The sequence below is a fragment of the Symsagittifera roscoffensis genome, chromosome 5, assembly GCF_963678635.1.
Source record: "Symsagittifera roscoffensis chromosome 5, txSymRosc1.1, whole genome shotgun sequence".
NCBI classification, from domain to species: Eukaryota; Metazoa; Xenacoelomorpha; order Acoela; family Convolutidae; genus Symsagittifera; species Symsagittifera roscoffensis.
Genome location: NC_087066.1, coordinates 47,155,376 through 47,181,315, shown reverse-complemented (window position 1 = coordinate 47,181,315; position 25,940 = coordinate 47,155,376). Strand labels below are relative to the sequence as shown.

At 34.4% G+C, this 25,940-nt stretch overlaps 1 protein-coding gene across 4 annotated transcripts in view; it reads right to left on the bottom strand.

Annotated features, from left to right (window-relative positions):
• The window catches only part of LOC134845880 (X-linked retinitis pigmentosa GTPase regulator-like), a 409,218-nt gene that overhangs the window by 27,304 nt on the left and 355,974 nt on the right, over positions 1-25,940 (bottom strand). For 3 of the 4 annotated variants that reach the window (XM_063862991.1, XM_063862989.1, XM_063862992.1), the window contains exons 2-15: positions 24,368-24,416; positions 23,818-24,039; positions 20,920-20,982; positions 20,031-20,224; positions 17,187-17,328; positions 15,187-15,345; positions 13,837-13,995; positions 11,519-11,643; positions 10,883-11,149; positions 9,068-9,227; positions 8,438-8,788; positions 1,512-1,571; positions 1,377-1,442; positions 764-892 (exon numbers count right to left, since the gene is read on the bottom strand). In XM_063862991.1, coding sequence (XP_063719061.1) covers positions 764-892; positions 1,377-1,442; positions 1,512-1,571; positions 8,438-8,788; positions 9,068-9,227; positions 10,883-11,149; positions 11,519-11,643; positions 13,837-13,995; positions 15,187-15,345; positions 17,187-17,328; positions 20,031-20,224; positions 20,920-20,982; positions 23,818-24,039; positions 24,368-24,407 — 2,137 coding nt within the window. In that variant the 5' untranslated portion in view covers positions 24,408-24,416. The remainder of the gene's footprint in view (positions 1-763; positions 893-1,376; positions 1,443-1,511; positions 1,572-8,437; positions 8,789-9,067; positions 9,228-10,882; positions 11,150-11,518; positions 11,644-13,836; positions 13,996-15,186; positions 15,346-17,186; positions 17,329-20,030; positions 20,225-20,919; positions 20,983-23,817; positions 24,040-24,367; positions 24,417-25,940) is intronic. The other variant, XM_063862990.1, reaches the window with a different exon arrangement.

The window sequence follows — 25,940 nt, the reverse complement described above, 5'->3', positions numbered from 1 at the left end:
GTGACCTTTACACTTTTGCTGTTCGATAGTGGAATTTGCCTTCCTTTCAACAAAGAAAATTGATATTGAAAAGAATTTTAAATTTTTTTAGCGTAATTAAATTTAAAGACTTTTCCTGAAATAAAAAACAAAAGAGTTCATCGTGACCTATATAAAGTGTCTGAACTATGTTCATCGACTATTAATCAAACCAGAGTTGGTAAAAACGGATTTAAGTTTTTGTATACGTTTAAAACAGTTTTACAACAGGAAAATGTTTACCCGCTGAATCATAAAACATGTTCATTCCGGACTTTCGGGCAATTTTCAAAAACCAACACCATGGCTTCATTCATTGCTGATTGGATCAATTTTTGACCCCGAACATCGGATACAAAAAATTAGCTGCAAAACTTACATCTGCCGGCCAAAAACAATTTTATATCGGCTTACTTGTTAAAAGATGTTACCGTACTGATGTTTTAAAACACAAAGAAAAAAGATCCTTGCTTTTAAACATCTTGTTATAAAACGTGCCAACCCTAGATGAATCTGCGAAAAAAAATCCAAATTAAGCGCAATTAAGTTAAAAGACTTTTGCGGGAAAAAACAGCACTATATATATATTGAGGTCTTCACTTAGTTTATCAACACCTAGAAGTTTTTAAAATGTTCTGATTTGATAACACTTGGCCGACGCAAGCGTAAAAACATAAAATTTGAGAGGTACATTTATAGACGAATCACCATTTAAGATGATTGGCATTTATAGAAACAAGCATACCTTCTTTGTCGTCCTTGGCCTTTTCTTTGTCTTTTTTATCCTTCTTGTCTTTGTCCTTTTCTTTTTTCCCACTTTTATCCTTATCCTTTTCCTTTTCTTTGTCTTTGCCCTTTTTATCGCCATCGTCATCTAAGAAAAACAAACTTTTGATCTTGCCGGTTTCGTTGGCTAATAGACTAATTATTCTATAGGGGACAGTTCGCCGAAAAAGGAAACTTTTTGGTTAAAACCTTCCAAAAAGTGCCTACTTAAGTCTTCGAAACATTTTTCCTCAAATTCCATGGTATTTTTACACTGAAAAACATTCCAAACTGTCACCCGCCAATAGTCGATTAGCGCAGTAACGGATTTAGCTGGGGGTGGGGCTCTTTTGCAGAGATTCGACCCTCCGAAGAGATTACTTGAGGTCATCCATTATTGGACACCTACCCTACTATTTGTTCTAAAGGCGGCAACATATGCTACTTTTAAAGGGCAGCATGCACCGAAAAAACGCATTTTTTGGCAAACACTATCCAAAAAGTGCCTAAAGACGTCTTCGAAAAAAAATGTGAAAGCCCCTCGAGCAAATCCTAGATCTGGGTTAACACCAAAGATGCAATACGTTACAAACCTTCTTGCTTCGAATCAGCTTTGGATATTTTCCTTTTCTTTTCGTCTTTCTTGTCCTCGTCTTTACCTAAATTAAATTATCCCTCACACCAAAGTTTTGTGATATTCGCCTGTTGTGATAAAATCGTATACTAACTTTCATCTTTATTTTTCCGTCGTAATATGCCACCAAATATGCCTTTCTTTTTGCCTTCACCTAGAAAAAGAACGATGACCTTGACAAACAAGAAAAGAAGAAGAACTGAGCTTTTACTGACTATCGATTCGTATAAGGATGATGAATTAATCAAAATTATAACTTAAGCTTCAAGCTACGAGCTAATGCGACGCAAAAATGATACGTAAGCTTGACTACATAACTAGATACCTTTCTTCTTTGTAACATTGTCTGCATCCAGTTCTAAATAGTCAACATTTGAATTGCATCGGTAGTTCAATTAAGCCGAATAAAAATGAACCCCGAAAATAATCTATACGAATTCAGCAAGGATTTACAAGAACAGTTTATGATTGATGCATACCAAACGTCTGTTCAACTTTTTCACGTATGATTTTACCTGTTACCTTAAATTTTTCTTGACTTTTTTGCAGCATAACTTAGTTTTTGGTTTAAACATTTTAACTCCTTTTCTACAGTAGTATAATAATCGTTTCAATAATGCGCAGTCGAATCACGAAAAGCAAAAGTTGTGGCCTTCCTGCTTGCTTCAACATTTTCAGAATAATCCACCAATCTATGGAGAGTTGTATCGAGTGCTTCATTTAGAAGACCATTTATCCACGAGGGACAGCTCATCACGGCGAACCGCTCTAGTGCCCCTGCTTAAGAACTGCATGCAATTTTTTGGTTATTATTTTAACTCAACTACACTCCAAGGATAAGATTTTTGACACAGAAGTGACGCTGAGCTTCGGACCACATGCGATACAAAAATTATAACAATTATAGGATGAAAGCACCATGACGCTCAAAAATTAGCAAAAAGAACTTCGAGCGATGCTACAATCGAAGGAAAAACAAAAAAACACAAAAATCTATTTTTTTTGCGTATAAAATTTATTTCAAAGTTTAGACAAATATTATGCCGACAATATAATTCGAAACAGAAAAATTCCGTTTGATGAAAAAAACATGTCCTGGTCAGGCTCGAGGTCCAGGCATATTTGTTACCTCCAGGCTAAGATGGCCGAGAAAGCATAGAAGTTTGAATGCATTCTGAGCCAAAAAAAAATAAGTGATTCCGTAAAACACGTTATTAAACCGAAAACAGTCCGTTTTCCGATTGGATAACGCTTGCAAATTGCAAGCGTAACAAGCATGAATGTTCATAAGTTACCTATCCAAAAGAAAATTCAGGTGACGAAAAACGCTAAGCCAAAGGATCAAAAGAACAATATTCAAAACAGCGTTGAAAACATACAGCCCCAAAGAAGCTACGCGCCATCAAGTGCAGTGATCCTTGTATGGTTTGTCGAAAAAGCGGTTAAAAAGCATGGTTAAAACTTATTCTTAGCCTGATTAAAACATGATTAGAAAGCTTCGGCCTAATTTTTCTTATAAATAAAAAAAACCAGTATCTCCTTTATAAAACTATAAAAATCGTTAATCGTGACATTGCATATTCCATGCAACATTGCGATAATGGGAGCCTTGATTTTCCTGGTGTTCCTTATCAGAATTGAGAAAAAAAGTGTGACTGCTTAGCGATAGAACAACAGCTCGTTATATTTTTTACCAACATCATTAGAAACACAGACGTACAAAAACAAATAAGGAAACCTTCGACAAAAAATTATCTCAAATCAATTCAAATTAACAGCTGCGATTGAGGGAATGAAATTCGAAGGATGAAAGAAGCAGCAACTTCGATTTAAAATAAACTAGCGTGTAACGCATCTCCGGTGCTTCGAGTTTTTAACAAACTATTAAAAAGCGCAGATATTGGAAAAAAATTATACTTTGAAAAACCAAAAATTCTGTGAAGTTCTTTGAAACATTTTTAAAATGACATCAAAAAACGCCATATCTCGGAAACTAAAGTAAATACGCAGCCACAATGGAATGCAAAAATTGTAACTACAGAGAGTACTCTCACAGTACCCAACTACAGCGTTGAGAATTTCAAATTTTGAGAAACTTCAAACTTTTTGAAAAAAAAAATAACATTAAAAAAGTCATATCTCAAAAACACAAAATTTTGAGCAGTCACATTTGGAGGCAAAATTCGCAACTCTTGACAGTAATTTGACAGCCCCCAACTACGGGGTTAAGAACTTGAAATTTTTCAAAAAAAAATAAATTTAAATTTTCTGTAAACATTTTTGAAAAATCACAAAAAACGTCATATCTCGAAAACTACAAGGATTTTGTTCCGTCAGATTTGGAGGCCAAATTAGCAACTCCTGGAAGTGCAATGGAAGAGCCTCAGAATAGAGATTTGAATTTCAAATTTTGTAAAACTATTTATAGCTAAGTTCTTTGAACAATTAAAAAAAAGACATAACAAACGACTTATCTCGGAAACTAAGAGCATTTGATCCGTCGAATTTGGACGCAAGAAAATAAAGCCTCATTAAAGCCCGGACAAAGCCTCACTACAGAGATGGAAACTTCAAATTTTGTGAAATTTTTTATAGATCTAAGTTCTTTGGACAACTTTGAAAAACCCTACCAAAAGTCATATCTCTAAAACTATAGGGATTTTAGCAATTATGTTTAGAGGCAAGATTCGCAACCCTTGAGGGTACCCTCAGAGTTTCCAACTACACGATAAAGATCTTCAAAATTTTTGAATATTTTTAAATCTTCAAAAAAAAAAATCATAAAAAACGTCATCTCTCGAAAACTATAAGGATTTGAGCAGTCATATTTAGAGACAAGACTTGCAAACCCTGAGTGAACCCTCAGAGTTTCCAACTACACGATACGGATTTTCAAAATTTTTGAATATTTTTAAATATACGTTTTGAAAATTTAAAAAAAATATATATAAAACGTCATATCTCGAAAACTACAAGGATTTGAGAAGTGAGATTTGGAGAAAAGATTTGCAATCCCTGAGAGTACCCTGACAGTACCCAACTACAGAATTGACAATAACAAATCTTAAAAAAATTTTCAAATTCAAGCTTGCTGATTTCAAAATTGATGAAATAATCCTTGACATCAAACTGGAAAATCGAAAAAAAATTCTTAACCATTGCAATGTACGATAAAGCTCAAACGTGAAAAAACTTTTTATGTAACATGCAACAATAATACGTTGAAATAGCTTAAGCAAGGCGAATTATTGAAGCCCGCCGCACGCATTTAAACATATAATAGATTCAGGCAAAAAGGCGCACACATGTGTGAGAAGTAAAAACAGGAAGAAAATAATGTGCTTTAATTCAGCCAATCAAAAAAGCTGCTGACCAGATAATCAGGTAATTTCACACAAAACAGCGCAGCGATATCATTTGAACAGAGAGGCGAAGCTACGCTTCGCAAACACTAGCGAGAACACAAAAAAGCTGCTGTATAAAGTGCAATAAGAAAAAGTAGAAATAAGCCTAGAAGTAAAAATCGAAGTAAAAAGATTCAAATGAAAAACAAAACCGAAAAACCAAAATTTCATAAAATACCACAAAAGTTGAAAAATTGTCACAAAAAATAACTTCCAGAACACCTAATACAACTTTTAACATCTATGAAAACATCCCAAAGAAATCGAACTTATCAAATATCAAAAGTTTTATACTGCATGTATGCTGTTCATATACTTCAGGCAAATCTGTGGATTAAGTTGTTTACGGGAAAAAGCCTAGTACCTGATTGCAATACTCTTGCTTTTCGCAAGGGTAAGAACAAATTTTGAGTGGAAAAAATATTGCCATGAAAAACTTAACACTAAAAATTCTAATTTTGACGATTTGTGCGATCCGATGGAAAGCATACGAATTAAGGTTCCTCCGCAATTTCAAGTACAAAGTGATGTATCTCATTAGAAACGCGTTATTTGGACCAAAAAGCTTGCCTCAATTCAATTTGAAATGATTTCTGAGACGGCTTAATTTGCCGCTTACGCTATGCATTAAAAGTAAACTGGAAAAAAGCGCGCACTAGCCATCCCATATCGGCTAAATAAAAAGACCATAAATTCATTAAAAAGTTCACAGGTGAAAGATCGTGAAATTTTGAGCGGATACATTAATATCTTTCGAAATGTTAAAAAAAATGGTCAAAAACATCTAATTAACAAGTCGAAATTTGCCCAGGGGAAAACAAACACCACGACTACAAATTTAATTGTCACTTTCTTAATAATGGAACCAGTTCAGACAAGTATTTATTATATTAGCCTAACTGTTGTGATAAACTTAATAAATACTTTCAGAGACGGTCGAATGGAAAGTCATAACAGTATTTCCGACAAAACTGATGCCAATGGAGGGAACCTGCCAGGACTACGCTCCTATAACCAAACACCAATAACGAAACCTAAAGCCCATGTGCCTTGAGCCTATGTACTGAAAATTAGAAAAACAAACTAAAGAAGAACTTCAAAATCTAATCAGTGAAGCTATTAAAATCTAATCAGTGAAATAATGTGAAACAAATTGAAGAACAACTTCAAAATATAATCAGTGAAGCTATCAAAAATTAGATGATGAAAATGAAAGATCAAATTTTGGCAACTACATATAAAGAGATAACCATCCACTTGAGTTTAAATGAGCTGAAAACGCTCTTTGAAACAGAACACTTGGAAACTGATAACCGCCTGGACAATATTAGGGTACTCGGAGTGCCACAAATTCTGGAATGAGATAAAACAAAAGAAATGGTCGAGACAAACATGACAAAAATTGTAGAGATATCGCGAGAAAAAGAAGCTGATGTTGATATTGGAGATATTTCAATTGCCCATCGCTGCCTTCAAGTTCACCGAGAGGAAAACCGATGACTGTTCGTTTTGCTCTACGAATTGCCAAGTTCAATTCCTGCGTAGCAAGAATCTCTTTTCATCTGAAGATACTTCGAAGAATGTCAACATCTTTGAGGACTTGAGCCGGCCACGAGTTAATTTTATAGAAGTTAATGAGGAGACACGCGGATCAGCTATGTTTGGACGAGGGAAGGTTCTATTTAATTTATTTCGTTGTATGAGAGTGGACAATTCCTTCAATATAGTTCTTCTGATGTGATTAAGTGCTTTAAAGGTGTTTTCCGGGAAACCGGAGCACCAGAGGCTCATAACAATCTTGTGCTGCTTCATCTAATCATTTAAATCTTTTACTTAAAAATGTTCGTTCATTAAAAAAACACCATGAAGATTTGAAAGCTTTAGTAAAATGCCTCGAGTCTCCACCAAAAATTTTATGTATAACAAAAACCTGGCTCGGTAAAATGACAACTTAAAATGTACACTATAGAAGGGTTTCATTCAGTTCTAGCTAAAAATAGAGATACCAGGGGAGGTGGAACTACGATTCAACCAGGAGAAAACGTAACTTTATTTGAGCGAGCAATGATGACAAGTACTGAGGCTTTAGCACAACTGGTTGAGCTGAATGACACTTGCTTTATAATAGTACTTGTGTATCTTCTACCTAGAATTGATAAAAAGCACTGTGTCGAAGAATATGATTGCGAGTTAGAGTACTTAGTTATCAACAAAGTACCCATTATCCTAGCGGGGAATTTCAAAATTCATTTAATACAGAAAAAAATCTAATTCAGTTCAATACAAATACAGTAACTGCAGAAAGTGATTTTGCTTATAATACCCGTAGATCATCACTTCAAGCTTTCAAAAAAATAAGCGTGCTTCAAGAAAATCAAATCAGCACAGCTGTAGAACCGTGGAGCAAAACTTCTCAACATTTAATGCAAAAATCGTTTAACATCAGATAATTTTGGACAAATGAACAGCCAGCAAATTTTCGTTTTTGTGCATAAATTAAAAAAACAATTACCTTCTAGGAAATTCAAAACTTACCCGCTTTATATTTAATAATTAAATATATTTACTATGATTTTTCAACTCATATTTGGATGCTGTCGGGTATTATACGTAGGGTTGCAAATCTATCATAAAAATGGCATTCTGGATCTTTTTAGTTTACGGGATATCGATGTTTTTAGGATTTTTCTGACGCAGAAAAAAACGTAGAAAATTTTTTATTCATTTTATCCTAGGAAGCTCAAATTTGGATAGGTACTTTTGTAGTTTTTGATAGGTATGTTTTGTAGCTGCATTGGGCGTCTAATACCTGGAAAAAAAATAAGGAAGAAAAAATTAGAACTATTTAAAGAAAAAAAATCTTTTTTTTACTGTTTTGTTTGTAGAGATAAATTAAATTTAAGGGTAGGCATTCAGTGGGCTCCTTAGCGTGCCTTTAGCCTGTCCTCTCCATGTTGCTCTTATGGTCATAATTCAAGAAAATGGAAAAAAATGTCGATTTAATTTTGTGTAATCTATTTTGATGTATCATATTATGTATACTGGAGAAATAAATTTTCTTCTTCTATATATTTTGATATTTATCACTGTAAAAATATTTAGAACTAACCAATCATGATCCAATTCTAAAACTTATGATAAATTGTAAAGCTGAAACTATTCATAGTTTCAGTCAGAGACATATACTTTAACCTCGCAAGAATACCAGTATAAACTAATCTATAGAGACGAGGAAATATTAGAGTAAGATTAGGATTAGACTAACACGAAACTATCCGGTCGATAATAGCGTGACGAACAGAGGGTGTACCTTCTCCTAAATTACTCTATGAGAAGGCCACCCCCGACTTTAACTCAATAAGTCGATACAATTTACGATATCATCACTTGCCAACCTGTTTTACCACGAAAAAGAAAACTTTTCTTTTTTTCAATTTCTTAGCACTCCTAGCAAAACATATATGTATCCCTTGATTCTTTGCTCGACAAAATAAGTAAAAAAAGTTGGACGTAAGCAAATTCTTGTCATGAAACAGTATAAGTGATTTTTCTGGCGAATAAATGTCAAAGAGTAATCGCCATCGATTTTTATAATCAGAGCAAAATTATGAGTTACCTTTTTCTTCTTCTTCGGCCTCATCATCCTCCTCTTCGCCTTCAGCCGAATCCTCCTTGGACTCATCCTCTTTCTGATTTTTCTTTTTCGTCTTACTTTTCCCATCCTCCTTTTCTTCTTTCTTTTCTTTCTTCTTGTCATCTTTCTTTTCTTGTTTCTCGTCTTTTTTATCCTCATTCCCTTCACTATAAGTGTCTCCATAATGAGTTGAGTCTTCATCGGAAACTTCGCCGCTTTTGTCATCTGTCGCTTTTTCATCGGGCGACGACAAGTCTGGCGCTGACGCGAACAGAGTCCTCCGCGTGGCTCGAGGACTATCCACTATAACTTCCTCTTCTTGTTCGACTGAAACTTAATTTTAAACAAGGCTTTACACTTATTGATATGAACCTATAATGATTACCGATCCTTCCGACCGCTTTGCAGGTTTTCGTTAACTTTTACCAGTGAAAAAATAAAAGACATCAAACTTAAACTTCTGATATAGTTTTTATCGTGATCACGTAGTTATCAAATGGCCTTTTAATTGAAATTATGATTTGAAATCTTGTGTTGTTTCATCAGTGGCCTTCGGTAGATTTCGGGGATGAAACTAATACCCGAGACTTTTGTTAATCGATTATAAATCACCTTCTATTGGTTTTGGCCCAATAGTCCTGACTTTTGGCTCCACGGATGAGACGGAGTTTCTTGGCAAATCAGAGAACGTCAAATCGGGCAATGAGGCCAGTTTTTCTGTCCAAGGTACAGGCATTGTGTGAGCAAAGAGTTTCTCTTTCTCAGACTCGATCTAAAACAACCAAGCTGTTTGCTTTTCTAACATACGCTAGAAAAGAAAAATGGACCTTGATAGTTAACATCATACCCTCCCCCCACTCTATTGCACAAGGTCTCAAAAGATTGGCATTCGGGAATGTTACAAAAACTGGCATCCAAACTAATTAAGTCATTGGCTACTTTAGCACTGCTTTCAAAATTTTCAAGTTGAAGCAAAGTCTGCTCCTATCCATTAACACATAGGTCAAGTTTCACTTCGCAAACACAAGCAAAAATAAGACCGATAACTCTACTGGGAAAAACTGAATGAGTAAAACTTAGAGTCTACAAAACTTCTTAAGTGACGCACGCCAATTATGATGCATTAGCAGTACCAGTCAATTTGAAAAAAAAAAGGAAATTGACTAACTAACATGCCTCAATTTATAGAGCACTCTATAGAGCAGTAATAACATGAAAAAATTGAATGTAAAAAAAATGAATTTTTTTTAATTTGAGATTTTTTGGGAAAACCATCACCCCACACGCCATATTAAGTACAAAGTGATAATTTTCGCTTTTTTAACACATCAATTTGTCTGAAAATAAAAAAATCACCCCGAGCACAAATATTCCGTTTTTTTTTCGTTACGAAAGTCGGAACAATAATAGTCTGTGTTAAAATCCTTATCATTTCATTGGCTGTACATAATAGTTGGTTATTGATCAAAATAAACACATTTTATCGCAACAATATTTGCGTCGCAACAAGATTTGCGACTTAGGCTGGAAAAAAAGATAGTTCATGGCTACATATGTATAGTGTCAATCAGAGGGTTTACAAAGTTAAGTATGGAGACTTAATATGTTGGTCGTGGCCTAATCAGCCCGCATGCCAATTTTTGTAATATTTCCGAAGACCAATCTTTGGGGAACTTGTGCAATTAGGTGTGTGTGTGTGTGTGTGTGTGTGGGGGGGGGGGGGGGGGGGTTGATGTAGCTTACTATCAAAATCCAATTTTCTTTTCTAGCTTTTTCTAGCTGATGCTTTTTTGATTTTTGAGGTAATTCATTGCAATTTTTTTTCGATTCCTAAATTTGTGAAAACTTTGTCCAAGTCTCTGTGGTGAGTCATTAATGGATAGGAGCAGATTTTGCTTCAACTTGGGCGTTTGAAAAGAAGTTCTAAATTAGCCAATTTCTCCGCCTCTGAATCGGAAGGCCGGTGGTTTGAGGCCCACTAGGATCTGATGCTAAAAGATGAGTCAAATTTATCCAGCCCAGAAAAAACCCGCGGTTATCTGCAAATAGTTATTAGGACGTATATTTCAACTTCGCAAACAAGCTACAAAACGGCAATAGGTAGCTCTAAAAGGGCTTTAAAAAGCAAAATGATAAACAAAGTAAAAATTAGCCTTGAAAAGTAAAATGTTTGCTCATGCCGTAATTGAAACGCCGGCCTGGAGATTTCGAGTCTCATTCCCTCGCATGTGACCATGGTCGCTTGGCAATAACCAAATACTAGTCACGAATAAAGCAGATGATAGAGCAGATGATACTTAATTACCAATGCTATGGATGGGCACTTTTTTTGCGAGTTGGGCTAATTAAATAAGATATTCGGTAATGTAACACTGCTCTACTCAGCTCGGTTTTGTAATGACAAATAAAATGGCCTGACAGATTCACCTTCTTTGCTCTGTGTCGGTCTCTCGCAGTCAGTTTACTCATGGTCAATTTCTTAGACATAGGAGCTGGCAAGGTGGTTGACTTCCCGACTGAAGACGCAGCTGCCATTCTCATTTTGGAAGTTCCTCCGAGGTAGTCGAACTTGGACATCTCATCGTCTGTGTCACTAGCTAGACCTCCTTCATCGTCACTGTCGACGAAACCACTCGGGGATGTCTTCTCTCGTTTGGCTGCAACTATTACTGAGTGAGTTCCTCCAAGAGAAAACTAAAATGTGTCCAAATCATATCATCTAGCACATCTTATGAATTGGACAGCCTTTTAGTAGGCAACCTTCTAATCTTCTATCTTGTTTCTAGACGCCAACTATGAATCACGTTTGCTGATCCTGGAAACAATTCCCAGCCCTAAAAAATTACAAAAAAAAATCAAATAGTTTCTAAGCCAATTTTTCTCGAAAAGAAAGCTTAGTTTCAAAACTAATTTTGATTATCAAGCATAACAGATGATCATCACTTCACTACGAAATCAAAGCCCAATAAAAATGAGCACTAGCGATGCATTTTATATATAAATTGCTGATCCAATTAAACTTTTAAAAGGATCAGGCTTTAAGATAGCAGTCGATCGACTCACACTGAGTACTTTGAACTTCTTAAAGCGCAGCACAGGTACAGGGTTGAAAACATTGGCGGATTCATCGCCAATCTGGCACAATTTACCATCCTTTCCGTCACCAAACATCACCAACTGGCCTTTTGCTAAAACAAACAACATAGTTTATAGAGATGTTTTCGAATGAATTCGTGCTTTCCCAGATGGGATGCAGAAAAATCGAAAAAACTAGGTTTATCAAAATGAATAAGGCTAGAAAAAAACAGAACTATCAAAATGAATAAGGCGAATTATCAAACGAAATATTGCCAAGGCAACAGAAAGTGAAAATTGCATCGCAAGAAAATTTACCAAGCGATGACAAAGCCGAAAATTGCTTAGCAGAAACCCTTTAAGCCGAGCAAAAATCAACAGGACTTAAGACTTATAAAAAGTTAAGAAGTCCCCCTCACCTTTAAACACATACACATACATCAAACTTTACTTGCACGTCAAATGAAACAAATTGAGTCCCTAAACCGATATAATGAAGGGAGAAAACTATTAAAATGAAAAAAAAAGAAGAGCAAAAAAAAGAGACGAAAAAAAATTGAAAATTTTTTTAAGACTAATAAAAAATTATTAAGTCGCCCCACCCCCCAAAATATACACAAGGACACACAAAACTTTAGACGCAATATGAAGCCATTAAGTCGATAAAATATAGGCCGAAACTTATCAAGCCAAAAAAAGAAAATAATAAAATTATTGTCATGAAAAATTTGACCTATAATTTCTATTAAGATTGTGGCATATTTTGAAATCCGGAAGTGAACAAAAAAATTCGAAATTAGGCCACTAAACCGATATAAAATAAACCGGACCCTATTATGACGAAAAAAAGGACAACAAAAAAAACAAAAAAAATTTTTAACAAATCGAATAGCAACTTTTAAAAAGGATGGATATTTAAAAAAAAAAAAACTCAACCATGCTTAAAATTTGCAACCGAGAGGAGTAAGATTTAAAAAGAGGACAAAAATTAGGTCACGAAGCCAATAAAATATAAGCCGAAATCGATTGGGCATAAAAAAACTTCAAGCGAAAAAGAAAATACAAGAAGTCAAGGTTACAAGCAGCTGAAGTAAATCAAAGCGCTAAGAACAAAAAACGAGTCAGCGATATTTGAAAAAAAAAACAGGTCCTGTCAGATTCGAAACCAGGACCTTTGCGGTCGCAGGCGTATTCGTTACCTCAAGACCAAGTGTGTCGAAGACGCAAAGAAATATGAATTCGTTATGAACTAAACCTAAGATTACCATCTCAAACTTTGGACAGTCTGCAAGCAAAGTTATGTACGTTAAACAGTCTTGTACCCAAATGCAATACTTTTGCTTATCGCAAAGGTAACAATTCATAAGATAGGGTGCGAATCAGGATGCTTTTTTCTGCTAGCCTGCAAAAAGAAAAACATAGCCAACAGACAGTTAGATAGATTCAATGAACGCAGTGAACGAATTTCAACTTTCAAAGAAAAAAACTACCCTTGAATCTATTTGAATTTCTAGAACAATTTATGTTGACACTTTTTTTAATGAAATTAACCCAATTTGAGAAACCTGGATCAATAAGTAAAAATTTTATTTCGCTGGGAAATCTGAAAAATTCGAAAATAAAATTCGTTGACGTTCGGAGTAGTGTATTGCATAAAGCAAAAAGAAAAGCGGCCGATCAATGAGAATAAGCGAAAGCGACCATGAACTTTTTCAAAGCCTTAACAAAAGCGGATAAGCTGTTTCAATACCAAAAATTATTGCGGGTTTAGTTTTTGGTCTAAATTAAAATCCCAATGCATATGGACTCAGTTGCGTTCTTCGAAAGCCAAAACAATCTCTGCTGTAAAATTTTTCGTATTGTGCGAAAACTTTTATTGCAAAACATAGCCAACAGACAGTTGGAAGAGTCAATGAGCGCAATAAAACAGAAAAAAAGTTATTTCTTGAAAAAATCTCAACTTTCGAAATTCAAAGAAAAAATGAAGCTCTTGAGGCTTTTTGAACTTCTATAACAAATGATGATTGGCCTTTTTGATCATATTAACCCAGTTTGAGAAAACTGGATCAATAGATACTTTTTTATTCCATTTTCGAAAGTAGAAGGCGATCACGTTTTTCGTGACCTTTACAATTTCGCTGTTCGATAGTGGAGTTTGCCTTCCTTTTAACAAAGAAAATGAACTGATTTTCAAAAGATATCAAAAATCAAACCTTGCAAAATAAAATTTGAACCAGAGCAAATTTTAAGACTTTTCCTTTAAAAAAATCATCATGAACTATAAAAGAGTCCAATAAATGACTTGCCGTTTAGCACTGCTGTATGATTTTCTCCGCACTTGACCTGGACACACTTGCTACGTTTCAGATTCTCTACCATCGTGGGAAAGTTACTCCTCATGCACCTGGGTCCCAATCCAAGTTGACCACTCTTGCCAGTTCCGAATGTGTACAGCTTCCCAGATTCTGAAAAAAATTGAATAGTAAATTTTGGTCGACTAAACGTCGGTTAGAAATATGGTCCCGTTAAAAACCTCGTTTAGAAGTATGGTCTCGAAAAACTACCATTAATCCCATATAAAAGTCATACAGAAAAGTTGTTTACATTAGTTTTTGAGTTTTGCTAGTGAATTGATATTTTTGATAATTTCATTTAGGAGAGAGCGGTCTGTACTTAGACACCTGCGTATTCATACTCGTCAGTAAGCAGACAAATACTATATTAACCAATCAGAATCGAGATGAGATAATAGTAATTATCTGTTAACTGCCGAGTATGAATACGAATATTTCTGACTTTTTTCCACTGGTTTGTTTGGTTATTTTTCAAAAAAAACGCAGGTATCACAAATAAGTATCTGAGTGAGTCGCGTGATACACCACACAGCCAACAGAAAATTGGAAAAGCGTAATTGAAAATGGAAACCGACATCAAATGATTGTCATTTGTGACTACTTTTCAACTTTCGGAAAAAAACACCACGGTGTAAAGCTTTTTATCATTGGCACTTTTTTCAATGAAACAAGCCAATAAGAGAAAACTGGGTCAATAGATAAACTTTGTTCATTCCGCTCTTAAATCTAAAAATATAACTCCACCTAAAATTGAAACCAATCGCGTATTTTGCGCCTTTTTTGCTCGTTAATAGAGAGCGGGATCCTTTAAGCAGATTAATTTCAATTGGACATTAAAAAAATCATTAATCTAGCCGCAAAAAAAAACCAAATTTGAGCATGAACTAATTTCAACTTTTACCTGAAAAAAAAAAAACATACTGGAGCAAGAAGAGTGAGCGAATTAAGTACAAAGCTCTTAATAAAGCTATTAAACAATTAGTTTTTAGCAGTGAAACACTTAATTTGAAGTTTCATTTACCTTTTCTCCAGTAAATTATATAAAATAGCCAACATACAGTATGAAGAGTCAATGAACGCAAGTAAACAAAAAAAACTACTGACTTGTTTTTTGAAAAAATCTCAAGTTTCGAATTTCAAAGAGAAAACAGATGCCCTTAAAACTTTTTGGATTTCTAGAACAATTCATGATTGACACCTTTTTGATAAAACTAACACAATTGGAGAAAATTGAATCAATAAGTAAAATTTTTATTTCGCAGAGAAATCTAAAATTAACTAACTGGTAACTATTTAACTAACTGGTTATGGCGGCCGTGTGCGTGCTACCACAGCTGACCAAATCGACAGCCTCTGGCATCTTCAGCACACACTCAGGCGTGTCTTTGTGCTGTATTCTCTGATTGATCAACCCCAACTGGCCACTCTCCCCATCTCCGAACATCCACAGTTTACCACTGTCTGCAACGAAGCAACAGAAGAGTAGGCAAAAAGTCAATAAAGTTCATTCACATCAAAACAGCAAACTTTGAAAAGATAGACTAAGAGATCAACTGACCTCGATGCAGCTAATACTGTCAAATAAACACTGGGATTACACTATAAAAAAGAGAAAACAAAAGACGCTGCTCTGGCGCCGGTATATTTTTGTTACAAGAATGAGGGCATAATTGGACTAACATGACTTAATCTTGACACAAATCAACCCAAAATGTGAAAAAATTAATAAACAAGAAAACCAAAAAATACAACCGATATGTTTTTGCAGCATTGCCAAAAATATATTAGGTCCTTAAAGCGCTTTAAATTTCAAGAACCATTTTGACACTTTATGATGATAGATAAACCAATTTGAGAAAACTGGATCAATAGTTACTTTTTATTCTACAGTTTTTTTCAGGTCAGTTCACTTCCGTTATCGGAGAGCGTAGCATATCTTTCATTTGGCAAATGAAGTTGAAGTTATACTCAAACTTCATCTTAAGTGCTGAAAAAACTTTTCAATCAAGAGCAAATCTTCAAGTTAAAGAGCTACAGAGCAAAATATAATCAGAATATTAAAAGAGCCAATGAAGGTTTGATATTGGGAAAAACATAGTCCACAGACAGTTGGAAGAGAGTTGATGAACGCAAGTAAACAGAAAAAACTTGTTTTTTGAAAAACCGCAAATTACGATTTTCGAAGAGGAAAAATAGATTACCTTGAAGCTCTTTGAAATATTAGAAAAATTATGATTGACATAATTTGAGAAAACTGGATATTTAGGTGAACTTTTTGTTCGCTGGGAAATCTGAAATTTAAACTTCACTTTCGGCACTAGAAGTCGATCACGTTTTTCGTGACCTTTACAGTTTCGCTGTTCGATAGTGGAGATTGCATTCCTTTTAAGAAAAGGACTTCAGCTGAATTTACAATGAACTCGAAAGTCAAACCGCGAAAAAGTTTTTTAGATCCTGAACAAAAAAATCATCGCCACCTATATAAGAATCTGAACTACGTAAGAAAACTTCAAGGACAACGTTTGAAAAACAACGTATTACTACTATTTGAGGCCATCTCTAAAATTGATTTTACCAAATCTATCAAAATAAATGCCTCAAATAAAGAGTAAATTAGTCATTAAAATGAAATCGAAGGCGAAAAAGAAAATTTTCTGACTTTTTAAAAATTTGTTGATTTTTAATTACTATTTAGCAAGGGAGACTACATTTTTTAACACAGAAGCCAAGGTGCACTTCGCTATGAACCAGCAACAGGCTCTACAAAGTGAAAATTAAGCAATGAAAAAGAAAACTTTCACTGTAAGCAGAAATCGAACTGTCAACTTGGAGATTAAGAGCATGAAGTGCTCTTAAAATATTCAAAGGCGTACAAACACATGCCATTAAAACGACAATTTTATTTTTAATACTATACAGCGAAGCGCAACTAATATGAGAAATGTTTTTACTCGAGTTGGAAATGAAAAAATTGGACTATTAAAATATTATGCTCGCACTTTATGACGATAGATAAAACAATTTCAGAAAACTGGATCAATGGTTACTTTTTATTCTCGATTTTTTTGCGTTAATTCCACTTCCGTTATTGGAGAGCGTAGCATACCTTTCATTTGGCAAATGAAGTTGAAATTATATTCAAAATTCATCTTAAGCGCTGGCAAAGATTTTCACTCACGAGCAAATCTTTTGAATGATTTGGTTTACACCAAGTTTGAATGATTATGGTTTAAATGGTTTAAGGTTGAGGAACTTAAAAAATTGATTCTACATCATCATTAACTCTACAGATAGGTTCTTACTTGTGACTACAGCAGAGTGATAGTATCCACATGACACCTCCTTGGCAGACTCCCTGACCAGGGACACAAGAGTGGGCTTGCTTCTAATCTCACAGTCGCCCACACCCAATTGGCCCAGCTCATTCTCACCCCAAGCATACACCTGCAATGAACAAGCTGAGTCATGATAATCAACAGAGAGGAAGCCAAGCTTCGCAACACTTGCTATACAACATAGCATTGCAAGCTAGCTTACAGAGGGAAGCCACTGAGTCGAAGAAACTCTTTCTTTTTAGTTTTAAAATTTTCTTGAAAATTTTGAACTCTTGAGGAATAAATATAAGAAACACAATAACTTCCGTTAAATAAGCAATTAAAATGCTTTAAGAAGCGGCAACTAAGCCTAAAATAATAGGTTAGACGCCAGACGACACGAAAACAAATCATCCGACACTGCGGCAAAGCCTCAAAAAAGAGAAAACATAGCAAACAGACAGTCATGAACGCAAGGAAACAAAAACAAACTGATTTAATTTAAAAAAAATTCAAACTTCGTATTTCAAAGAAAAAATTATATTGGAGAATACATGCTTGTAACTACCAATACTATGTAACAATAGTGCCACCAAAATAAGCAATTTTATTTGCGAATTGTTTTTAGAAAAAGAGAACAATCATAATATGACAACACGCTCGCTAGCTGGCATGCTAAAAACACCCAAAAGCAGATCAAATGATTTTTCTCCATCAAACGACGCGAAATGAGGCAACTAAGTGTTCTAGCATAAATCGAATCCATTTAACTGAGCAAAAAGTAATAGAGTTGGTAAACCTTCAAATAACAGAGCAAGTTTCAGTTATAACTAAATTAATTTTAATCAGAAGATAAATGATTATTTGAAGAAATAACAGTGCTTTGGAAAGTAAGCCGACAAAAACTAAGAAGACAAACGATAGTCTGACAAATCAAGTTTTCACAAAAAATCAATTTCCCACATATATCGAAAAAAAACAAAGTCTGGAACCCTAGATTTTATGTTCCAAAGGAAGGAGCGTTCTTAACCTACCTCTATACCAAGTGAGAAGATGCCTGGAACATATTGGGACTCCATAATAAAGCAGGGTCAATTTAAGATTTGTAAGAAAAATTTTTTACGAGAAAAAATATAGTTCTCGATTACAAGTACACTTACTCTCGCAATTGAAATGATTATACACCCATTTCATTGTTTTCCTGTTCCTATTATCGCATGCAATTTTAACCTGCATTTCAAAGTTTACACAATTTAAACATTTTGTTTCTATATATTCGATCTAACGTATCGGCAATACTGTCTTGGGAAGCATTTCATATCGAGTCCCACAACAGCTAAGTCTTGGTAGTTTTCGAAACGATTGAAGCTTATACTAATTATAGAATAAATTAGCAATGGATACATATGATATGTTAGGTTCTGTTAAATGATGTAAATTATCAAAGTTGGGGAACATATTTTGCTCATGGAGATGCTGATCCATTTTTTGTATTCTCCCAAGCCGAACTGAATTTTAAACGTACAATGTTTGGTTACTACATACTTAATTTTCTACAATTTTTGGTTAGGAGTTTCTAGCTAAAAAAAAATTAACAACTCTAACTTTGCTTATATAAAGGGCTAATCGCTAGTTTGGATGCGGCGAAATACGCAATCTCTTTTAGGCATCGTTCACACAGAAGCGAAGCTGCGCATCGCAAACTCTTGCGAGAACACGACCAAAAAAAAGCTCTATCAGATGAAATAAGATGTAGAAACAAACCTCGAAGTAGCAAAACCTCGGCTACGTGTAGGATTCGAATCTGCGACCTACTGCAATCAAGAGATTATGAATCTCACGCACTATCTACTCAACCACGCAAGCTTAAAAACCGCAAACACTAGTCACCAATAAAACAGCTACATATGCTAACAAAATACCAATGCAATTCAGCAAAAGTGGCACCAAATACAAATAGACTCAATTTTGCAAGTAAGAATTTGGATTAAAACAAACAGAAGTCATCCACACTAACTTTCCATGTAACAAATCGCAAAGCATAAAGCCACATTATGTATAAATTATGCATTTCAAAAAATTGCGAGATATATTGAGTTAGACAATTTCTGAAATCGAGTTTTCATTATTGTTATTTTATTTGAAACAAATCATTTTTTTTTTTCGTTTCCTTTGATGAATTTAACATAGCCAATCGAAGAGTAATGGAAAGAGCAATGAACGCAAGTTCTAGAGAAATTTATGATTGGCGCTTTGTTGATAACAGTTACCAATTTAGAGAAAACTGGATCAACAGGTAAAGTTTTTATTCCGCTGGAAATCTAAATTAAATTCCGCTTTCGAAATTAGAAATCGTTCACGTTTTTTCGCGCCATTTCCGTTCCTATTTGGAGAAGCTTTTTACGTCACTTCCAGCAGATGAATTTCAATTGAACTTAAAAAGTGCAAATATAACTAAGTGCATTGATAAATGCATCAATATGTACGTCTGTAGTTATTGGAGAATTTTATGCACATTTAAAAATAAAAAACCCAAATAAAAATCAGCAAGACCTAAATAAAAGTCTTCACTACATTCATTACTCTTAAAAATGCATCAACGGTGTCAACGTATTAATAGTGGAATGTTAAAGCATATGTTGTCAAGAAGCTGTAAAGGTGCCCCAAAATTAGCATCAATATTTGCGTCCTAGGTTGGAAAAACAGAAGGTTCGTACTAATGCACTCGCTTTACAAGTGTAATTATTCACTATGATTTAAAACTGCCCTTGTAATTTGAAGCTACACAGACGTGAAGCGGCAATTATCAACACAGAGGCGAAGCAGACACACCTGTCCTTTGGCAGTCAGTGCCATCGAGTGGTCAGCCCCACAGTCCAGCTGAACTACTCTATTGCTACTACTGTCCACTGTAGACGAGAGAGCGGACACTAGGTGGAACTTGTAGTCTGTCATCTCATTCGACACCCTCCCAATCCCCAGCTGACCTCCAGTATTCATTCCACAGCTGTAAAGCTTACCAGACGCTGCAGAAAGTAAGAAAGGTGAACACAAACAACACCATGCTACATTCGAAATGTTACACCAAAGAATGATTTGCACGAAACATAGATAACGTTTTACTTAAAACGGTGGGAACTACTAGAAACTTTTTGATTTTTCAAGAAAACCTCTCTAATAAAATGTGAGATTATTTGGATAAGATACAGAGATTGAAAAAATGACTGACCTCGTTTTTGATTTTTTTTTAAAAACGATGTCCAACTGTTTTTCAAATGTTTTTTATAAACCCTTTTAGGATATAACAATTTAACCTAGCCCTAATACCAGCCAAAGACGTTCACCAGAGCTAACGACATTCGAAATACCGAAGATTTTTTTTAAAACGACTAGATAAACAGTTGATTTGGAACTCCCTACTTTTCCCCTGTCCTATTAGGTAAAGATTTTCGAAATTCAAAAACTGTGTTTACTATGGGTTGAAACCTTTTTTAGGTTGGTTACTAAACTAGAGAAACTGTTCTAAAATGAAAGAGAAACCCTATTTTTTCCAAGAAAAAAAAACATTAAAAAGGCAAGCATGATATAAATAGCTAAGCTTCAAACACAAGTCAACCTCAAGAATATGTCTTAGAAAAAAGAAACTAGTCAGCTCAAAAAGAGCCACTATGACCAAAAAAAAGTATTTAAAAGTATCCCTGAAATTTTAAAATTTTCCTACCTGTGTATACTAATGTGTGACATCTTCCGCATGCCACTAAATCAACGGGCTGACTTCTAAGGGCTAAAACAAAGAACAATAATTATTCAAATTTTTAGCTCAAACAAATAACTCGAAAACAAAGATGATACTCTGCTTAAACGTGGTATTATGTCTGCAACTATATGCCATCAGCAAAGAAAGAATTTATTTCTCCATTTATTAAATCATTATATCCATCTTATGAAAAATTAATTTATAAATATATTTTTCATAAATGAACAAATCAACATGAATAAGGAGAGGATGACGAAGGTCACAAGATGTGTCCAGTTAGTCTTTCCATAAACTTCTGGGATAAATAAGAAACATAATTTAACATTAAAAAACTACTAATAATAAATCATTCTACTTTTTTCTATCAATTTATTATCCAAGTTCCGTTATCCAAAAGATCCCAGTCATCATCTAAAGATTGTCTGCTATGTAGCCCGTTAACAAAAAAAACTATTCAAAAAAAACTGATAGGAAAAGAATTACAATTTTTTTTACAAAAACAAAATGCTAGTAAATAACTACTTAAAAATCACCGTCTATTGCTATGTTCGTTATGTTTCACGGCCTGTTTAGACATATGCTGTAGTTTGTTAAAAGAAATTCGGATACTTTTTTCTTCGAAATTGTTATTGTTTTTTAAAAAGGCCATAGCTCGGAAACTAAAAACATTTAGAGGGTCATGTTTTCAGCATAGATTCGCAACCCTAGTAGGGTTATCTGATAGCATTTAACAAAGGGTATCTATTTTCCAAATTAGAAACTTTTTTTTCACTAACTCATGATTTCCAAGTATAAAATTATCTCTAAACTTATGGACAGTCTTCATTTCTTGTAATTAAACCAACTTTTTCAGGTAACAGGTTTATCTCAGCCAAAATATTCAGTAACTCTGATCCTCTGTTAGTTAGCGAACATGATTTCTCATTATTACAAAATGGTGGAACAAAACATCGATATTTTGAGTTCCTGGTATTGTATGCAAAACTTTTCAAAGAAAACATAGAATTTAGACAAAAATTTGAGTGCCTTTGCTTTAGTGATCTTAAACAAAACTTCGTCAATTCGTAGATATACAGCTCATTGACTGTCATTATTTTAACTTCAAAAAAGAACTTAAAAATGGTATCATATTTCCTTTTAAGTAAATCATGCGAATAATTTTTCGTTGCATCATCAGAATTGGGTTCAGAGAGCAAAAACTCGCGCATCCATTTACAAGTAAAACATATTGAATTAATGGCTTGATCTTCGATTCATAGTATTTCAGTAAGATTGATGAAGGTACATAATACCTCAATTTTGAAACAAGGCCACAATGACTACCCAGTTTTGATTTAATTTTTTGTATATCAGAAAAAAAAAATCAATTTTTTATCAAGAACAACACCTAAATATTTACAGCAGGATTTTAAATGTATTTAATTGTAATATTGAGTAAATTGATCCTAAGAGTAGAAGCGTCCCTACATTTATTAAAACTAATGTAGTTTTATCTAAATTAGTTTTATCATTGTTTAAGGTTAATTTATTTGAACACAGCCAAGCGGAAAGGTTCGTTAAATCTTTTTGGTATTCCTCTAAGATCGAAGTTTGACACGATATGTTAGTATCGTCTGCAAACAAAAAAGATCAGAATTGACAATTGCGTGTTGCATGTCGTTAGTAAATATCGAAAAGAAGAGGACCCAAAACGGAACCTTGAGGTATTCGTTTCAACCGGAAGCCAATCAGATGTACAGCTGCCAATTTGTACACACTGATATATGTTAGATAAATAACTTTCAAACCATTTGTAGCAATTACCACGCACTTCATAGTACTCTAATTTCACAAAAAGAATTTTATGGTCCAGCGAATCGAAAGCCTTTGTTAAATCAATAAAAAGGCTAAACTTTATAAATTTATCAACGCCTAGTTTAAGACTTTAAGTCAGTTGTGCTAAGGCATCCACCGTAGCATACTTCTCCCTAAAACCAAACTGACGATAATATATTAGTTCAAATTTTTCGAGATAATTGTATAGACGTGAGTGCATTATCTTTTCGATTACTTTACTACAACTACTTAAGAGTGATATCGGGCGATAGTTATTCATATTTATTCTACTATTATCTTTATGAAGTGGTAAAATTTTAGCATACTTGAGATATTGTGGAAAAACCCCAGTATTAAACAAAAATTAGCTAAATCAGTTAAACATGGTGCAATCACATAACAGCTTTTAATTAGAAACAGGTTACTAATTTCATCTATAGCACATGTTTCCTTTGGTTTCAGGCTATATATTACATCAATATCTCAATGAAAGAACTGCTAAAGAGATACACCGAGTAACTCACGTTTCCGCGTTGAACCACTGATTCTATGTGCTGAATTTTGTTGGCTAAATTGGTGCCAATGGAAGATAAATAGTCATTGAAATAGTCACAGCAGTAATTTCGAAAGCTATTCTCAGGTTTTTTGCGGATCATTTTCTGGTGTTGTAAATCTTTCCAGAGTTTGTCTGAGCACAAAATTTTTTTCGTCAAAATAGGGTCTTATAATGTGTTCTGGGAGTGCTCGGAAAATCAATTTGGTTGACCTAAAAAAAAATTATCGACATTTTTTTGAAAATCCGCCCCCCCTAGATCCGCCCCTGGTTACGGTCATTACGTATATACTAAATGGCCAACTTTTACGCTTGTTAATGTTTCGGGCGTTCACTTCCTTTTTGCGATCAATCGCACAACCACTTTCAAACTTTAATTGTAAGTTAATTTGATTGCTGAGCCGTTTTGTTCTGTTTTGAGCGATCGCACAACCAACTTTTTTCACCTTTTTTAGGGCTGAGGTACTGCATCATAACAAAAACTTTTGTTCTACCTTTAATTTTTTTGGGCTGTGGCATTGGATTATTGTGTCCATGGCCCAACTGCCCCCAATCGTTAGATCCGAACGTGTACAGTTTGCCATGGTGCGTCAAGATTGCCGTGTGTCTGTCCCCGCAACACACCTGTTTGATTGAGTCCATCTTGAAAAAGTATTTCTCAGGGATCAACTCATGTTGGTTCTTAGACTTTCCAAAAGTGAAAGCTGCTCCAGTGTCTAAAACACACAACAGTAACATAAAATTTTAGAAGTTAATTTCTTCTCACCTAATAATGTTTATTTAAGCTTAATATTTTCACGGCGCAGTAAAACCTTCGTGTTTACTTTTCAGCCTTCTTCCATGAAGTTTGCCAAAATGAACGTTGAGAAAATTCTCCAGGCACTGATGTATAACGGCCAGGTTAAGTACTTGGAACAAATTCGTTCGTATTGGCTTACAATGTAATATGACGCACAGTAAGAAAAAAAAAACTATTTTTCAGGTTAAAGAAAATTTGAGTTTAACAAATGTGAGTTAGAATTTGAAACAAAAAGCATTGATAACCTGGAACGTCATTGTCGATATCACTTTGGTCCGAATCCATCACAGACCTGAAAATCAAAAGTTGCACTTTGCAAACAAGCAATAAATGGCAAATGGGAGCTTTCAATTCAAATAGCAAGACCTCCTCCCGAAACACAAAAAATATACTGAAATACGGAGGACAAAAACTTTCCCACATATGGGAACTGATCCTACGCCATCGTTTACCTACAGCTTTGCAGTCTATTGCCTTACCAAACACCACGTACACAGAGACTAAACTCGCCACTTTTGAGAAAGTGGCACTAATTTGTGCGACTTGGGCTAGAAAAAGATAATTCGCAGAGTAACACAAGCGCTTGATTTTGTAAAAAAGAATATTCAGTTTTTTACAAGAATGTTTCACATCGTCCGGATCACAATGATTGATGAAGAAACATACAAAAATGAAACTTAAAAAAAGGAACTTTAAATCGTTTCCCTTAAATGTCCTGATGTTTTTCCCGTTAAAAATTGATGTTGTGCTACAACTCATAGAAGATGCCACGCTTGAACCCCTCTTAGTTTTCTTTAAGGCACCTAAAAATCACTCAAAATATAAACATTACGCCATACTTCCTTACCACTTTGTAAAATGAACAGAACAAAATAATTATCGTCACCAAGAGAACATTGCAAAAATTATTCATAGGAGCTTGAATCAAGGCTGAAAAGATTGAAATAGTTATCACATAATTTTCCTATGGATACTGAAAAAATTCCCCCAGTCGAGAAAAACCGGTTTGAAATTTTTGGTTTTTCGTCTATTTTCGAGCGAGTAAAGCGACCGAGTAACGTTCAATATATAAAATTTCCCAATGTTAGCTAAAAAACACGATTTCAATATAAAAAAAACAGCTTTCACTATAAAAAAAGCGTAATGAACGCAAGTTAACATAAAAAAACTCTGTTGAAAAAATCTCAACTTTCGAATATCAAAGAAAAAAATAGATGCCCTTTAAGCTCTTTGAAATTCTAGAACGATTTATGACCGGCGCTTTTTTGATAACATTAACCCAACTTGAAAGAACTGGAACAACAGGAAAAGTTTTTATTCAGCTGGAAATCTATTTGGAACGTTCCAGCTGAACAACGTTTTATTCAGCTGGAACGTTGTTTTTATTCAGTTCGTATTCGGAGAGCGTTACTTACGTCACTTTCAGCAGATGAACTTCAATTGAACTCAAAAAGTGCATATACACTTAACTGCACATCTGTAATTATTAGACTTTTATGCACATAAAACTTTTTCCTATAAAAGAAATTAGCAAGACCTATAAAAGAGTCTTCACAACGTTCATTACTCTTAATTAGTTTAGGAAGCCGTATTTAGCATAACTCCTGCAAAAAACTTTCGAAATTAATTGAAATTTATGGTGCAAAATATTGAAACTTTTTTACTTGTTTTGTGTTCATGTATATTTTGAAGACAACTCTAGACGTTTACGCCTAAGTCACTAAATTTCAACGCGTATGAATAGTTGCATCAACACGCAACGTACAAGAAAAACACTAACTCGAAGAATTTTTTTCTGAGAATGTGGTTGAAACATTC